The 15,414-nt window shown below is 42.4% G+C and overlaps 1 protein-coding gene across 5 annotated transcripts in view; it reads right to left on the reverse strand.

Annotated features, from left to right (window-relative positions):
• The window catches only part of EIF2AK4 (eukaryotic translation initiation factor 2 alpha kinase 4), a 122,166-nt gene extending 111,783 nt beyond the window's left edge, over positions 1-10,383 (reverse strand). For 4 of the 5 annotated variants that reach the window (XR_010752022.1, XR_010752023.1, XM_066388511.1 and 1 more), the window contains exon 1: positions 10,201-10,383. Coding sequence is in view for 2 of the 5 variants with exons in the window: in XM_066388511.1 (XP_066244608.1) it covers positions 10,201-10,344 (144 nt within the window). In the remaining 3 variants the exon portion in view is untranslated. The remainder of the gene's footprint in view (positions 1-10,200) is intronic. The other variant, XM_066388512.1, reaches the window with a different exon arrangement.
• Positions 10,384-15,414: the final 5,031 nt, after the last annotated feature.

Raw genomic sequence — 15,414 nt, forward strand, 5'->3', positions numbered from 1 at the left:
CTCTGTGCAGACACAAAGGAATGCACGAGAAAGGGCTTTAGAAATTTAGCCTAGAGATTCTAGATTGCCCCCTCCTTTGTGCTTGTTAGTTAGCAAAAGAAAAAGAATGTACTGACCCAAATTAGCCCTTTCTCCGTGTCAGCCAAATAGCCATTAGTCATTCTTTCCACTAATCACCTGATATCCCTCCCTTGTAATCCTGTTACCTCTGTTCCGCTCTGATCAATAAAAGCTAAGGGAGAAGGAGATTCAGGAGGTCTTCTTTGTCTCCCTTGGCAGGCCTCCCCCTCTTCCTCTTGACGCGTTTGTGCCCTGAGTACGTGTTTTCCACATGACACTAGTAGTTCCCAGCAGGCTGGAGTACTACAGGGTGGCAGGTGTGGTAGGGAATGGTAGGATCACAGAGGGCCTTGTCAGCCAGCTACATTATTTGTCTTTTTAAGATGGGTTTTAAGATGGAAATATGATCTAACATATATTTTAAAAGACCATTGTGGCGGCTGAGTAAAGAATGAACAGGGAAGAGTAAGAACAGAAGTCAAAAGCTTTTAAAATAATTTAGTGTTGGTGGCAAAGGAGAAATAAAAAGGTGGATTTGAGGTAAAGCTGACAAAGAGACTGGCCTCAAGGGAGGAAATCAGAAGAAAAGTGTCCTTTTTTAAAAAAAAAAAAGGTTTTTTAAAACATTTATTGATTTGAGAGAGAGAAAGAGAGAAAGATCGCTCTGTTCCTGTATGTGCTCTGACTGGGGAGCGAACTGGCAACCTCTGCACTTCGGGACAACACTCTAACCAGCTGAGCCATCCAGCCAGGCTAGAAGGAAAGTGTCTTATCGCAATGCTCCTGGAGGCTGAGCAGGATGAGGACAGAGAGCATCCAGTGATGGGGTAATGCGGGGACGGTGGGTGATCTGGACAAGAATGGGTTTGTGGGCACTGAATGCAGACTCTAGTGGGATGAGCAGCAAATGCTGGTGAGGAAGAAAGGGAACACAGCAAGTCTAGACAGACAACTCTTTCAAGCAGGTTTGGGTTTGGCCATTAAGGGGGGCACAGAATGGGGCCATAGACAGAGAGGGGTGTGAAATCGAAGGAGAAATTTCTTTTGTTCTGTTGTGAAGACAGGAGATACTAGAGCATGTGAAGAAGTTGGTGGGAATGTTATGGAAGAGCGGGAAAGAGACAAAATTGGGATCTGAAGATGGCAGAAGGCGATGAATCCTGGGCATGAAGAGACAGACCAGGCTTTGGTATTTGATGGGAGATGTAGCTTGTCTTCTGGAGTGACAGAAGAACATGAGAAAAAAAGCAAGAGCCTGGTGGATTTCCTCTCAGACACCTTAAAGGGGCAAGGCTGAGACTGAACTAACGGGCCCCCAAGCCTCCTGGTCCCCTCCAACCAGGCCAGGCCAGCTGTTATCTGCTTTATATATTACATAGACTTAAGCATAGGAAGCATTTCAGTCGCTAAAAAGAAAAGGAAATAGTATTGCCTTGACCTGTCCCCTTAAATAGGCTCTCTTTTGGAAATACTTTTTATTATGGAAATTCGCAAACAAAAGTTGATAATGATAAAATGAACATCTTGCACCTGCCAAACAGTTTCAACAATTATCAATTTAAAGCTAATATTATGTATCTATATATCGCCCTTACCTCCAAACACCACCTTGGATTATTCTGATGTAAATCATGCTAAATAGTCTTTACTATGTTATCGCTACTCATTTTCTAACAACAATACAGTGAAGCAGAGAGCTTATGTATTTCCATTTCAGAGATGTAAAAGCTGAAAGGCTACTTAGATTCAAACAAAATTTTACTGTTTTATTTTTACTAGATCAAATCTTTACAGGTTTTCTCATCTCATAAACATGCCACACATTTTGAAGAGACATTATGATCACCAACTTAAATTTTGTCAAGAAAGTACTGTTTTGTCTGACCAGGCGGTGGTGCGGTGGATAGAGCATCGGAATGGGATGAGGAAGGACCCAGATAAGAGACCCCAAGGTCGCCAGCTTGAGCGCGGGCTCATCTGGCTTGAACAAAAAATAAAAAAAATAAAAAGCTCACCAGCTTGGACCCAAGGTCGCTGGCTCGAGCAAGGGGTTACTTGGTCTGCTGAAGGCTCACGGTCAAGGCACATATGAGAAAGCAATCAATGAACAACTAATGTGTTGCAATGAAAAACTGATGATTGATGCTTCTCATCTCTCTCCGTTCCTGTCTGCCTGTCCCTATCTGTCTCTCTCTCTCTGACTCTCTCTCTGTCCCTGTAAAAAAAAAAAAAAAAAAAAAAAGACTGTTTTGTTCCCTCCTTACTTCATATATCATTTTAGAAAATGCAGAATATTTGAGTACCAAAGTAGGAAGAAGTACAAAAATAGAGTAGAACTCAGTCTTATCCTAAGAAAGGTCAGTTCACCTCATGCTAATATATCTTCACATATACACTAGTTGGCCTTTCATTTTCTCATTTGGCTGTCAACCAAAGGTGTTTAGAAAATTTTATTTCTAGCCTGACCAGGCGGTGGCACAGAGGGTAGAGCGTGGGACTGGGATGCAGAGGCCCCAGGTTCAAGGCCTCGAGGTTGCCAGCTTGAGCGTGGGCTTATCTGGTTTGAGCAAGGGGTCACTCGCTCTGCTGTAGCCCCCTGGGTCAAGGCACATATGAGCAAGTGATCAATGAACAACTAAGGTGCCGCAACAAAGAACTGATGTTTCTCATCTCTCTCCCTTCCTGTCTGTTTGTCCCTATCTGTATCTCTCTCTGTCTTGCTCTGTCTCTGTCACCAAAAAAACAAACAAACCCACAACCAAGAAAACCCAAAAAACAAACCCACAACTTTATTTCTAAACAATAAATGAGAAATGAGAATATTGCTGCTCTAAATCCATATCGACTGATGAAAAGAGGCAAAAGAAATATGGTAAGAAAATGAGGGGAAATGCCATTCAGATGGTCTTCTTAAACTAAAATATTCAAGTCCTGACAAACCCAATGTGAAAGAGGTAAGTTGGAATGTTAAAATGCAAGCACATCACCCAGGAAAAATGGCACATCTTCTGTTTTTGAAGCAACAGAGTTGGAGTAGCCCTCTACAGGTGACAGAAGCAAGTATCATAAAATATAAGCAGAACTATAATCATCAGCAAGCTGTATAAGTAGAAACTACAAAGGCAAACCAAAGAATAGGCCTTTCTTGAGCCTAGCAGGGTAACGAACTTGTAACATATAGACAACATATACCACAGGAATTGAGTTATCTCTGCATATATACGATAATAAATCTGGTTTAACATTCTCTTTCTTTTTTTTTTTTTTTTTTTGCTATTTTTTCAAAGTTAGAAGAGGGGAGGCAGTCAGACAGAATCCTGCATGTACCTGCTCAGGATCCACCCAGCACGCCCACCAGGGGGTGATGCTCTGCTCATCTGGGGAGTTGCTCTCCTGGCCGGGAATTGAACCCAGGACTTCCACACGCCAGGCCGACCCTCTACCACTGAGTCAACCGGCCAGGGCCTATTCTCTTTCATCTTAATGTAGGAAGTAAAGAGTATATCTGAATGTAACTAACCTTCTTGGGAAATGGTACAGGAGAGGCCTTCACTTTATGCCCCAAGTCTCTGAAATAAGAAGCAGGCTTCAGCAAAAAGAGGCAAATTGGAGGACTACACATTTTGAAGATACTCTTTTACTAAAGGGAATGTTTAATAAAGCACCATAAATCTAGTTAAGAATTGCTGGCAACCCTCAGGGAAGAAGGCCTCTCTCAGCCAGCCCCCAAAAGTAGTTAAAATTCTACAAACCCTCGTGGGCTGGACCAGCCATATAACACATGCAGGCTTAGTGTTCCATTTACTCCACAACACAGCAACACCACCAGGACGGCAGTGACAATGTGGTGAGCCCAGATAATATCCAATCAAACTCTTAGGAAAGAGTTTTGATAAAAAATGAAAAGGCTCCTAAATGCATAAAGCTTTCAGGTTTAAGAGGCACAGGGAGTCCAGTGATGGTGACCTGGATAAAGGAACAGACCCAAGGCCACTGAGGAATGGTGTATGATTGACCAAAAACCTCACAATTTTTCTGGATCCGAGTACCAAATGGAGCCAACCCAAAAAGCAGGGCACTGTAGCTACCAGGTGACTGACTACTCTGAAGGTTTTTATCTTTGGCTGACAGTCTAACCAGACTAGAGTGACATTCCTCTCCAAAGGACACAGACTTCAGGGTATTTCTCAGCAGAGCTTATTAATTGTTTCCCAATGTCCACTCTTCCTTTATTTCTGTGCATCAGGAAAGAACATATGTACTAAGAAGAGCTTCTGGTGGCCATCTGGGATCAAATCTTAGAAAACAGAGCCCAGCAGCCACTTCTAAACAGGGCCTCTCTTGCAAACTGCACTTCATGGAGAAGCCTGCACTGATCCACCTGCCTCTGCACTGAAGTGCCTGCCTGTATTGTGTTTCTGCCACCTGAGCCAGCCCCTATAAAGGAGCTCTGGAAATTCTATTTCTTTTTTTTTCTTTCATCTTTCCAAGTGAGAGGAGGGAAGATAGACTCCCGCATGTGCCCCAACCTGGGTCCAGCTGGCAACCCTTGTCTCATGGGCCAATGCTCTGCCCATTTGGACCAATGCTCACAACTGAGCTATTTTTAGTGCCTAAAGTAGAGGCTCCACAGAGCCATCCTCAGTGCTCAGGTCCATGTACTTGAACCAATCAAGCCATGGCTATGGGAGAGGGGGAGAAAGAGAGGGAAAGAAGGGGGAGAGGGAGGAGTGGAGAAGCAGATGGTCACTTCTCCTGTGTGCCCTGACTGGGAATTGAACCCAGGACATCCACATGCTAGGCTGATGCTTTACCACTGAACCAACTGACCAGGGTTTCTTTCTTTCTTTCTTTCTTTCTTTTTTTTTTTTTTTAACAGAGAGAGAGAGTCAGAGAGAGAGGGATAGACAGGGACAGACAGACAGGAACGGAGAGATGAGAAGCATCAATCATTAGTTTTTCGTTGCGCATTGCGACACCTCAGTTGCTCATTGGTTGCCTTCTCACATGTGCCCTGACTGTGGGCCTTCAGCAGACCAAGTAACCCCTCGCTCAAGCCAGCAACCCTGGGTCCAAGTTGGTGAGCTTTTGCTCAAACCAGATGAGCCCACGTTCAAGCTGGCGACCTCGGGGTCTCGAACCTGGGTCCTCGGCATCCCAGTCCGATGCTCTATCCACTGCGCCACCGCCTGGTCAGGCTGTTTTTTTTTTAATGTTTATTTTATTGATTTTAGAGAGAGAAAGAGAGCAAAAGAGAGATGGGAGCATCTGTTCCTGCATCTGCTCTGACTGGGGATTGAACCAGCATCTGGACGATGCTCTAACCAACCAAGTTATTTGGCTAGGGCTAGAATTCTATTTCAACCCATAGGACTGAAGCTTGCCCATCCAATTGAAGCTGCCGCAGCTACAACCCCAGCAACATCTTCACCTACCAATCAGAGTACATTCTGATCAATCAGGATAGTACCCTTCGGACCAATCCAACTGGGAAGATTTGGAGTCCCCACTTGTGTGAGGAGACCAATCAAGGACCAGGAACGGGGACTTGTGTGTATATAAGCCAGCTCACATCTAGCTCTAAGAGTGCATTTTCCCTTTCTATGAAAGACTGAAGACTTCATTTCACAGGTAAGCCAAAACTCCAAAAATTTCTCACCAGAGCAGAGCAGAACAGATTAGCATGAAGCGTAGCAGAGCGGACCATCAAGGAGCAGAACAGGACTGTCTATTCAGGGGTCGGGAACCTTTTTAGCTGAGAGAGCTATGAACACCACATATTTTAAAATGTAATTCTGTGAGAGCCATACAATGACCAATTCCCTGAGAGCCATACAATGACCCGTATACCTTACGCATTATCCAATAAAAATTTGGTACTGTCCCGGAGGACAGCTGTGATTGGCTCCAGCCACCCGCAACCATGAACATGAACTGTAGGAAATGAATGGATTGTAATACATGAGAATGTTTTATATTTTTAACGTTATTATTTTTTTATTAAAGATTTGTCTGTGAGCCAGATGGAGCCATCAAAAGAGCCACATCTGACTCATGATCCATAGGTTCCCGACCCCTGGTCTATCTGGAAAGGGGCCTGCTGCACAGCCATGGTGTAGCACACTGAGCTGTTCACACTGAATAAAGTTTCCTTCTTCACTGCACCCAAACTGGGAATTCCTGATGGCACTGAATTGATGCCAACAATCAAAAGTTGACAGTTCTTAGCAATAGAACTCCTGATTTTTTAACTGGATATATTTATCAGTCTCCTTTAGAGCTAAGTGTAGTCATTGGGTTAATTTCTGGCCAATAAGATGAAAGAACTAACACATGCAACTTCTTTGTTCCTTTTTCCTTCCAAGTGGCTGTAATGCAGATATAATGGTTGAAGTTCAGACAGTTATTTTGGATTATGAAGGTACATTACAGATGGTTAATCAGTGATTTAGAAAAAGTCCTAGATTCCAGACTTTTACATGCAAAAAAACCAAACATTGTAATTTTCTATCATATGTGCTAAACTTAATCCCAACCAGTATCGGCTCCCTGAGAGGGATGGGGGGAGACAGGGAACACTGATTTTAGAGATAACAGAATAGTTGTCCAGGCCCTGGCCGGTTGGCTCAGCGGTAGAGCGTCGGCCTGGCGTGCAGGAGTCTCAGGTCCGATTCCCGGCCAGGGCACACAGGAGAAGCGCCCATCTGCTTCTCCACCCCTCCCCCTCTCCTTCCTCTCTGTCTCTCTCTTCCCCTCCCGCAGCCGAGGCTCCATTGGAGCAAAGATGGCCCAGGAGCTGGGTATGGCTCTGTGGCCTCTGCTTCAGGCGCTAGAATGGCTCTGGATGCAACAGAGCGACCTCCCAGAGGGACAGAGCATCGCCCCCTGGTGGGCATGCCGGGTGGATCCCAGTCAGGCACATGCAGGAGTCTGTCTGCCTCCCCGTTTCCAGCTTCGGAAAAATGAAAAAAAAAAAAAAAAGAATAGTTGTCCAGTTTTTCTCAAGCTGAGAGGTTCCCCAATATGTGAAGAAGCTTTTATGCAAAATATATTTTAAATACCAAGCATTACCTCATATTAGGGCATTCAAGGACTCCTGGATCTGAATATAACTTGATTAAAAATAGTTTAACAACCAAGATGTATTGGGGAGGGTGGTGGGGTAGGGCCTTCCTTACAAGTTTAGAAGGTAACTAATCGGCCCTGGATGGTTGCTCAGTGGGTAGAGCCTTGGCCTGGCGTATGGGCATCCTGGGTTTGATTCCTAGTTAGGGCACACAGAGAAGTGACCATCTGCTTCTCTCTCTCTTCCTCTCTTCCCCTCAGCCAGTGGCTGGACTGGTTCGAGAGTGGCCCCAGGCACTATGGATAGCTCAGTTGGTCCCAGCCAGTCAGCCTCAGGTGCTAAAAAATAGCCTGGTATTCCAGCATTGACTCTAGACAGCGGTTGCCGGGTGGATCCCAGTCAGGGCACATGGGGGACTCTGCCGCACTATCTTAGCTCCTCTCACCTTAAAAGTAAATAAATAAATAAATAAATAAAAGTCATGAAAAACTTAAAAGAAAACCTCAAAAAATTCATTTTTTGTTAGTAATGGGGCAGAGAGATATTTTCTAAAAAAATAAACCTATAGGAACCATAAAACAAAAAATAGATCATTCTGACTAAGTTAGCTTTTTTAATTGCATTAATTACATATATATCAAAATGCATACCGACTAGGGAAAATATTTGCAATATAAACCCAAAATGCTAAATTTATTAACACATAAATAGATCTGACACATAAGAAAATATACAATACAGTGGAAAAAATGAATCAAAGAACATGAACAAGTAGTTCACAGAAAATAAAAATCCTTTGCTTACAAAGGTAGTCTATATATAATTAAGAAATAAAAATGTTTCATCCACTTACTAGCAAAGATGAAAAAGTTTGACATCTACAATGCTGGTGAAAATGTAAGAAAACTACTCTCACACACTACTAGTGGGCCTTGAGACAAAGCAACCTTTTGGGGAGGGAAGTTTGCAATAGCTATCATATTATAACTCTAGAGGAAATTGTATTTTAAATTAGTGGTGTCCAAACCTTTTTGGTATATACAATAATTTTTAGCATTCACTACCAAAATGTTTAGTTATTTGCAAATGTAATAATGCACATGCCACTAAACTGAAATCTACATTATAACACATCCCCCAAAAAGAACTTAAAAACTTCAGAAAGTTAAAAAAACCTGAAGTTATTCAGGTCAATAAATTCTGACCTGAATTTATTGGCAGCAAATTTGGCCTGAACTGACACAGGCTATTAATAGTTTTATTTATCCAGGTTACATGTTTAGTTGTTTGATTTTGGATGCTGGCCCCCAACCCTCCAAAACACATCAAGGCAAGTGGTTATGTAAGGTGTGAAATGTGCACAAAAGAACATGAATGCAAACACTTTTGAATTGTGAAGGCCATCAGTCCTAAAAAGTTTTGGATAAAAGATGTGGCTGCATAACATTTCCCTGAAGACTGCAAACAGCAGGTGATAATAAGTACTTGCTAAATGACTACACTCTCATTAATCTTTATGACCATCAATTATTTGCCTGTGGGGCCTATAAAAAAGTGTTGAGGCTGCTTGCCTTGTGCATCACAGGCCACAGACAGCTATTTGAATTTTTCTGCCTAAGTTCCATAGTTTTTATTTGATTTTGTTTAGTCTTCTGCCTTATTATAAATTCTGGGATTACTGGTATCCAGCAGCTCCTTTCTCCTTTCCGTTTTTCTTCAGCTTTAGGACTAGATAACTAGGCATGCATAAAGTAAACAAACTGACTGTGAATGAAGTCTTGGGGCCTCTGCAGGGAGTCCAGGTGTGTCACCTATTTTGGCCGCTTACTGGGCCAACTTCCTGGTTCTCAGTGTTTAGAAACAGAGAAATTACCAGATCATCAGAAAGTTATGTTACTATTTATTATAAGAAAGTCTAAGGATAATATTTATATTGCAGGTTTAAAATAACTCTTGAAATTAAAAACTACGGAAGTTCCCTGAGGGCAGGGGTTTATGCCTTTTGTCTGGGGCTGTATTCCCAATGCCTGTAATCAAAATCCTATTCCTTGAGGAAATACTGCATGTGTAGATAAGGTTGGGTCAAAAGATGTGCAATGTATGCAACATAACTGAATGACAAGATAACCTGGACATGTTTTCTTTGAATATATGTACCCTGATTTATTGATGTCACCCCATTAAAATTAATAAAAATTTATTTATTAAAAAAAAAGATGTGAAATGTCATAATAAAAAGCAGGTGAAGGACAAACCGCTTTTTAAATGATAATATTCCAAGACCTAACAGTTCGGTAATTAACTCTTCAAGGATTGGGGGGTGGCTGGTTGTCAAGTATCCCCAGCTTATAACGTGCCCTAACTTACTCCAAGTAAAAAGGAAAATAAAATTTAAAACCAAATGACATTTAAAAATGTCTAGACTCAGTACACTCCCCCCTCCATTACAGCTAAAAATGAATGTATTCTACTCTCTGCTAAGTGCCGCAGAGGAAGGTACAGGAAAATTCCCCCATACCGGAAAGCATAGGGAGCATGCCCGGGGAGTAAAGCAGCGAGTACGTCCCCTACAGTCGTGAACAGACGGGAGGGTGAGACTTAAAGAGAATTTTGACTGACTGAGGCCATCAGTAAGGTCTGTGCAAGCGCCCAAAAAGCGTTCCTAAAACAAAGTTGCCACGGATCCCTTTGAATGCGCTGTTGTAGCAAACTCAAGGACTTGGAGGAGGAAAAGGGGGCAAGATTGGAAGGAAGCAGGGATATTATGGGGTGTAAGCAGGAATGAGAAGCAGTGGTAGGCAAGCGAGAGGAGCCGACTTGGAAAAAAGGCTGGACAATTCGGCCCAGGAGCAGGTTCTGGAGACCCGGCTGGAGAATTCGGCCCAGGAGCAGGTTCTGGAGACCCGCCGAGCGACTGCAAGGGCAGAAAGTGCGCGTGGGTCGAATTGGGAAAGGTAAAAAACTGCAGAGTCCTAAAGCGGGTGGCGGCTGGGCTCCCGCAAGGCCGGGGCGGCCGGGCCCAGGGAGGCTGGGCCGCAGCATGCCAGCCTGCACCCGACGAGCCACGTTCCTACCGGTCCGCACGCGTTCGGCCGCAGGTCCTGGAAGTCGGCGCCGAAGATGGCCTCTAAGGCTTGCAGTTCGTGGTCCTGTCGTTGCGGGTAGCTCTCCGGCGGCTCGTCCCGGCCGCGCCCGGGGGCCCCACGACCCCCAGCCATTGCAACCCAGCAGCCCAAACCGGACCTCCCGGCAGTGGCGGTGGTGGGCGGGACCGGGCTCCGGGGTGGGGATCCGCCGTCAGGCCCGGCCCGTGGGCGGGGCTCCGCGCACGTCACGGACCCGCCGTGGACCCGCTCCAAACTGGGCGGTCGATGGGCGGGGCGCCGTGCCGGAGGCCGAGAACCCGAGCAAAGGAATTGCAGGAACGTGGGCGATCAAGTCAATCCGGAAGGATTGTTAACGCCAAATGGCATCGTTTTCACGAAATAAGTCTCTTTAACAGAAATTCCTTCACCCTGTCATGGGTAGGGACAGGAAAATCTTAAAGGGCAGACTTTGACGGGTTTTCAGGTCACTTACCGGCACACCAGGAGTAAAAGTCATGGCCACTACTCCCCTAGCTCTAGTTTTGTACTGCCAAACTCATCCCTTTAAAGCATAAATCCCACACCCTCTGCATGTTCTCTGCCCCTACAGCCCCACCTTTAGGGATCTCGCAGTTGCAATTTCAACTGAAAAATGTCTTTCCACTTAGGCATCTTCATGAGCTACAGTCTCATGAAAACAATTATGTTCCATGCCCAGTTTACTTAATGTGCATTTAGGGATCTTTCTGTAATATTCTGCCAACAATCATATTTTTTCGAGTTCATAAAATAACTTATCTACCCAGACATTGCCACTGCACTTAACTTTAGTCACTTGTGAAGGCTGCATGATTTAGAATAATCATATTACATCAAGTTAGGTTTAAGTGACATTTCTTCTGTCTACCTTTTTACCCCTGTACTGTTTGCTAACTAATGATTATTTGGGTATCTTGCTGTCATTTATCTACTCAGTTTTGGCTAGATTACACAAATGCACCAGGTTGACCCATGGCATCCTCAAACCATCTTCTTCTCTCCATGGACATACTCTTTCTCCAGGGATCCCTGTCTGAATAAATTGTACTACCCACCTTAAATTGGTCCAAGCTAATTAAGTGTGATCCTGGATTCCTTTTCTCTCAGTTCTTACATTCAGAGAGTCACCATTTCTTCAACCCAGCCACTTCACACCATCCTACTGCCACTAACTTAGTTCAGGCTACCATCATCTCTTCCCTAGAAGTCTTCAGTGGTTTGAAGACCAGTTGGTCTTCATTCTTGCCCCAATCTAAGCCATTTTTTCTTATTGCAGCCATAGTAATGTTTCTAAATCACATATATGGTTGTTTCAGTCCCATCCTTTACATCAATTTCTCCATTGGTCTTTTTATTAAAAACAAAACCAAAATCCTGGTTATGGAAATTTTCAAACATACATAAAAGTAGAGGAAATATTATAATAAATCCTGTATTCATTATCTAGTTTGAAAAATTAGGTATCCTTCCAGTCTTGTTTAATTTCTCCCCTTCCCCCCCCCCCCCCCCCCCCCCCCCCCCCCCGCCCCCAACTCTTCTTTCTACTTCTCTGGGAGTGAATCTCAAAGAAAATCTCAAACATTGTATCTTTTTTTCCCTAGAAATATTTAAGTATGTATCTCTAACAGGTAAAGACTTTACAAACATAACATACAATAATATCACCCTTACAGCATAAAAATGTAACAATTACTTAACATCATTTAATACCCAATCTATGTTCAAAATTCTTTGCCTAAAGTTAGAATCTAGAGTTATAAAGAACATAATCAAAACAATTAGCAAAATTTGAGGTAAAGGCAGATCTGTGGATTAGATGGCACATTGTATCTGTTTTGTTGTTTGTTTTTTTGACAGAGACAGAGAGAGGAACAGAAAGGGACAGACAGAAAGGGAGATGAGAAGCATCATCAATTCTTCATTGCTGTACCTTAGTTGTTCATTGATTGCTTTCTCATATGTGCCTTGACGGGGGGGGGGGGGGGGGGGGGGGGGCAAAGGAGGGCTACAGCAGAGCGAATGACACCTTGCTCAAGCCAGCGACCTTGGGCTTTAATTCGCAACCTTTTGGGCTCAAGCCAGCGACCATGGGGTCATGTCTATGATCCCACGCTCAGGCCAGCGACCCTGCAATGAGCCTGCGCTCAAGCCGGTGACCTCGGGGTTTTAAACCTGAGTCCTCAGCATCCCTAGTCCAAAGCTCTGTCCACTGCGCCACCAATTGGTCAGGCTGTCTCAGTTTTTTTTTTAAGATTTTGTTTATTGATTTTATAGAGAGAAGAGGGGAGAGTGAAAAGTATAAACTCATAGTTCTTGCTTCACTTTAGTTGTTCATTGCTTGCTTGTTGCTTGTCCTATGTGCCTTGACTGGGCAAGCCCAGGGTTTCGAACCGGTAACCTCAGCGTTTCAAGTTGATGCTCCATCCAATGCACTATCACAGGCCAGGCTTTTTATTTTATTTTTTTTTAATATTTACTTTATTGATTTTTAGGGAGTGAGAGGAAGGGAGGGAGAGAGAGAGAGAGACATGATCATTGATCTAGTCCTAACTTAACCCTGACTGGGGATCATCAACCCCTGAATTTAAGTATGATGCTCTAACCAACCAAGCTATCTGGCCAGGGCTGTATCAGTATTAATGTCCTAACTTTAACGGTACTGTGGTCATATAGAAAAATGTCCTTCTTATTAGAAAATTTCCACTGCAGCCTTAAAGGGTAATGGTTATTGCATATGTAATTAACTCCCAAATGATTCAGAAAATAGAGATGATGATAAGTCAAATGTAGAATGGCAACCATTGGGGAATTTAGGTGAATGAAATATGAGAATTCTTTGGGTGAATCTTGTAAATTTTATGTAAGTTTGATAGTATTTTGTAGTCAAAATTATACAACAAAAGACACTAACTTTTTTCCAAAGCTGTAGAACTATTTTATATTCCCACCAGTTTATGAGAATTCTAATTACCCTACAGCCTTGCCAGTAATTGGTATTGTCAGTCTTTTAAATTTTAGACATTGTAATAAATGTGTAGTAGTATCTCATCGTGTCTTAATTTACATTTCCCTAATAATTATGTTGCCGAGAATCTTTTCATGTGTTTATTTGCATTCATATATCTTCTGTTCAAATCTTTTTCAATTAAAAAAATTAAGTTGTTGGCCCTGGCCAGTTGGCTCAGTGGTAGAGCATCGGCCTGGTGTGTAGGAGTCCCTGGTTCGATTCCTGGCCAGGGCACACACACAGGAGAAGCACCCATCTGCTTCTCCACCCCTCCCCCCTCTCCTTCCTCTCTGTCTCTCTCTTCCCCTCCTGCAGCCAAAGCTCCATTGGAGCAAAGTTGGCACAGGCGCTGAGGATGGCTCTGTGGCCTCTGCCTCAGGTGCTAGAATGGCTCTGACTGCCTCCCTGTTTCCAACGTCAGAAAAAAAAAATTAAGTTGTTTGTTTTCTTATTATTGAATTTTGAGAATTATTTATATATTCTGGAAATAACTCCTTTATCAGAAATATGACTTGCAAAGATTTTCTCCCAGTCTGTGGCTTGCCTTTTTATTCTGTTAATAGTGTTTTACAAAGAGTATAGTTCTTACTTTAGAGGAAGTTCAGTTTATCATTTTTTTTTTTATGCATCATATCTTTTGTTAGGCAAGAAATTTTTGCCTAACCTGAGGTCACAAAGATTTTTCCCTATGTTTTCTTCTAGAAGTTTTATAGCTTTAGGTTTTCCATTTAGGTCTATCATGCAGTTTTAGTTTAAAAGTTAAGCATATACCTATCATAAGACACTGCTATTCCACCCTTAGTTATTACCAAGAACAATGAAAGCTTATGTTCATACAAAGACTTGTATGTGAATACTCATAGCACCTTAATCCCCAAACTGGAAACAATCCAAATGCTCACCAACAGGTAATGGACAAATTGAGGTAAAAATAAATTGGGATAGATCAAAACAATGGGATACTATTCACCAATAAAAAGAAATATACTATCTATATAATAATAACATAGATAAATTTTAGAATAATTATGCTGAGTGAAATAAGGCAGGCAAAGTGTATATACTTCATTTATATAAAATTCTAAAAGATATGAATTTAGTAACAGAGGATAAGTGATAGCTTGGGGTAGGGATGACAGGGATAAACTGGAGAGAGGGGTTCCAGAGGAACAAGAAGAAACTCTTGGGGCTGATGGATATATTCATTATCTTGAATGTGGTGATGATTTCACAGATATATGCATGCATCAAAATTTATGAAACTGTACAATATGGATATTTGCAATTTATTAATGTCAATTATAACTTAAGCTATTGAAAGACAAAAGTTGTTTTGTTTTACAGTGGTTTATTAGAATCAGGATCCAAACAAGTTTCACAATTGCATTTTGTTGCCCTATGTGAAATAAAAGTTTAAGTCAGCAGGCTTGGGATGTACAAACTGTACAATTCAAATAAAAGACTGACCCTTTACTGGCTCCTAGGTGATAAATGCTAAGTCCTTGGAACATCTGACTTGGTTAAAGTGTCATTGTATAAATGAGGTTCAGAAACAATTTGTCAGGATACCCCGAGATTTCCTTATTTCTCCAAGTCTACTCAAGCTCTTAGGTGAGTTTTTTAGTTAAGAATCTCTACCTCTCCATGCCTTCCCTGCTCCCCCAAAGTATATCTCCTGGTCTTGCTATTTACCCTCAACTTCTGAAGGGAAACTCCCAAATTGTTTCGTTATTGGATCCCAAATTTTAAAACTACAACCTCTTTCTCCTTCATTCCTTAGGGATATTTGCACTGGATATAGGATCTTAGGTCAGCAGTCCTTTCCTTTCTGCACTTGAAAAATGTTAGGCCACTTTTTTTCTGGCCTACATGGTTTCAGTGAGAAATCTATCATTCACATTGTTTTTCCTCTGTGGGCAATGTGGCACTTCTCTTTGGCTACTTTCAAGATTTTTTTCTTTGTCATAGTGTCTTGAATCTTTGTCTTTACATAGATTCAAGTGTCCCATCGAAATATATCTCCCCCCACCCCCTTATTTCCCCTTGCCCCCCCCACTGGTGTGGATTTCTTTCTTTTTTTTTTAATGATTTTAATTTGTCTTTACATAGATTCAAGTGTCCCACCAAATATATCTCCCCCCAGTCCCTTATTTCCC

This window comes from Saccopteryx leptura, chromosome 6, assembly GCF_036850995.1.
Source record: "Saccopteryx leptura isolate mSacLep1 chromosome 6, mSacLep1_pri_phased_curated, whole genome shotgun sequence".
NCBI lineage: Eukaryota > Metazoa > Chordata > Mammalia > Chiroptera > Emballonuridae > Saccopteryx > Saccopteryx leptura.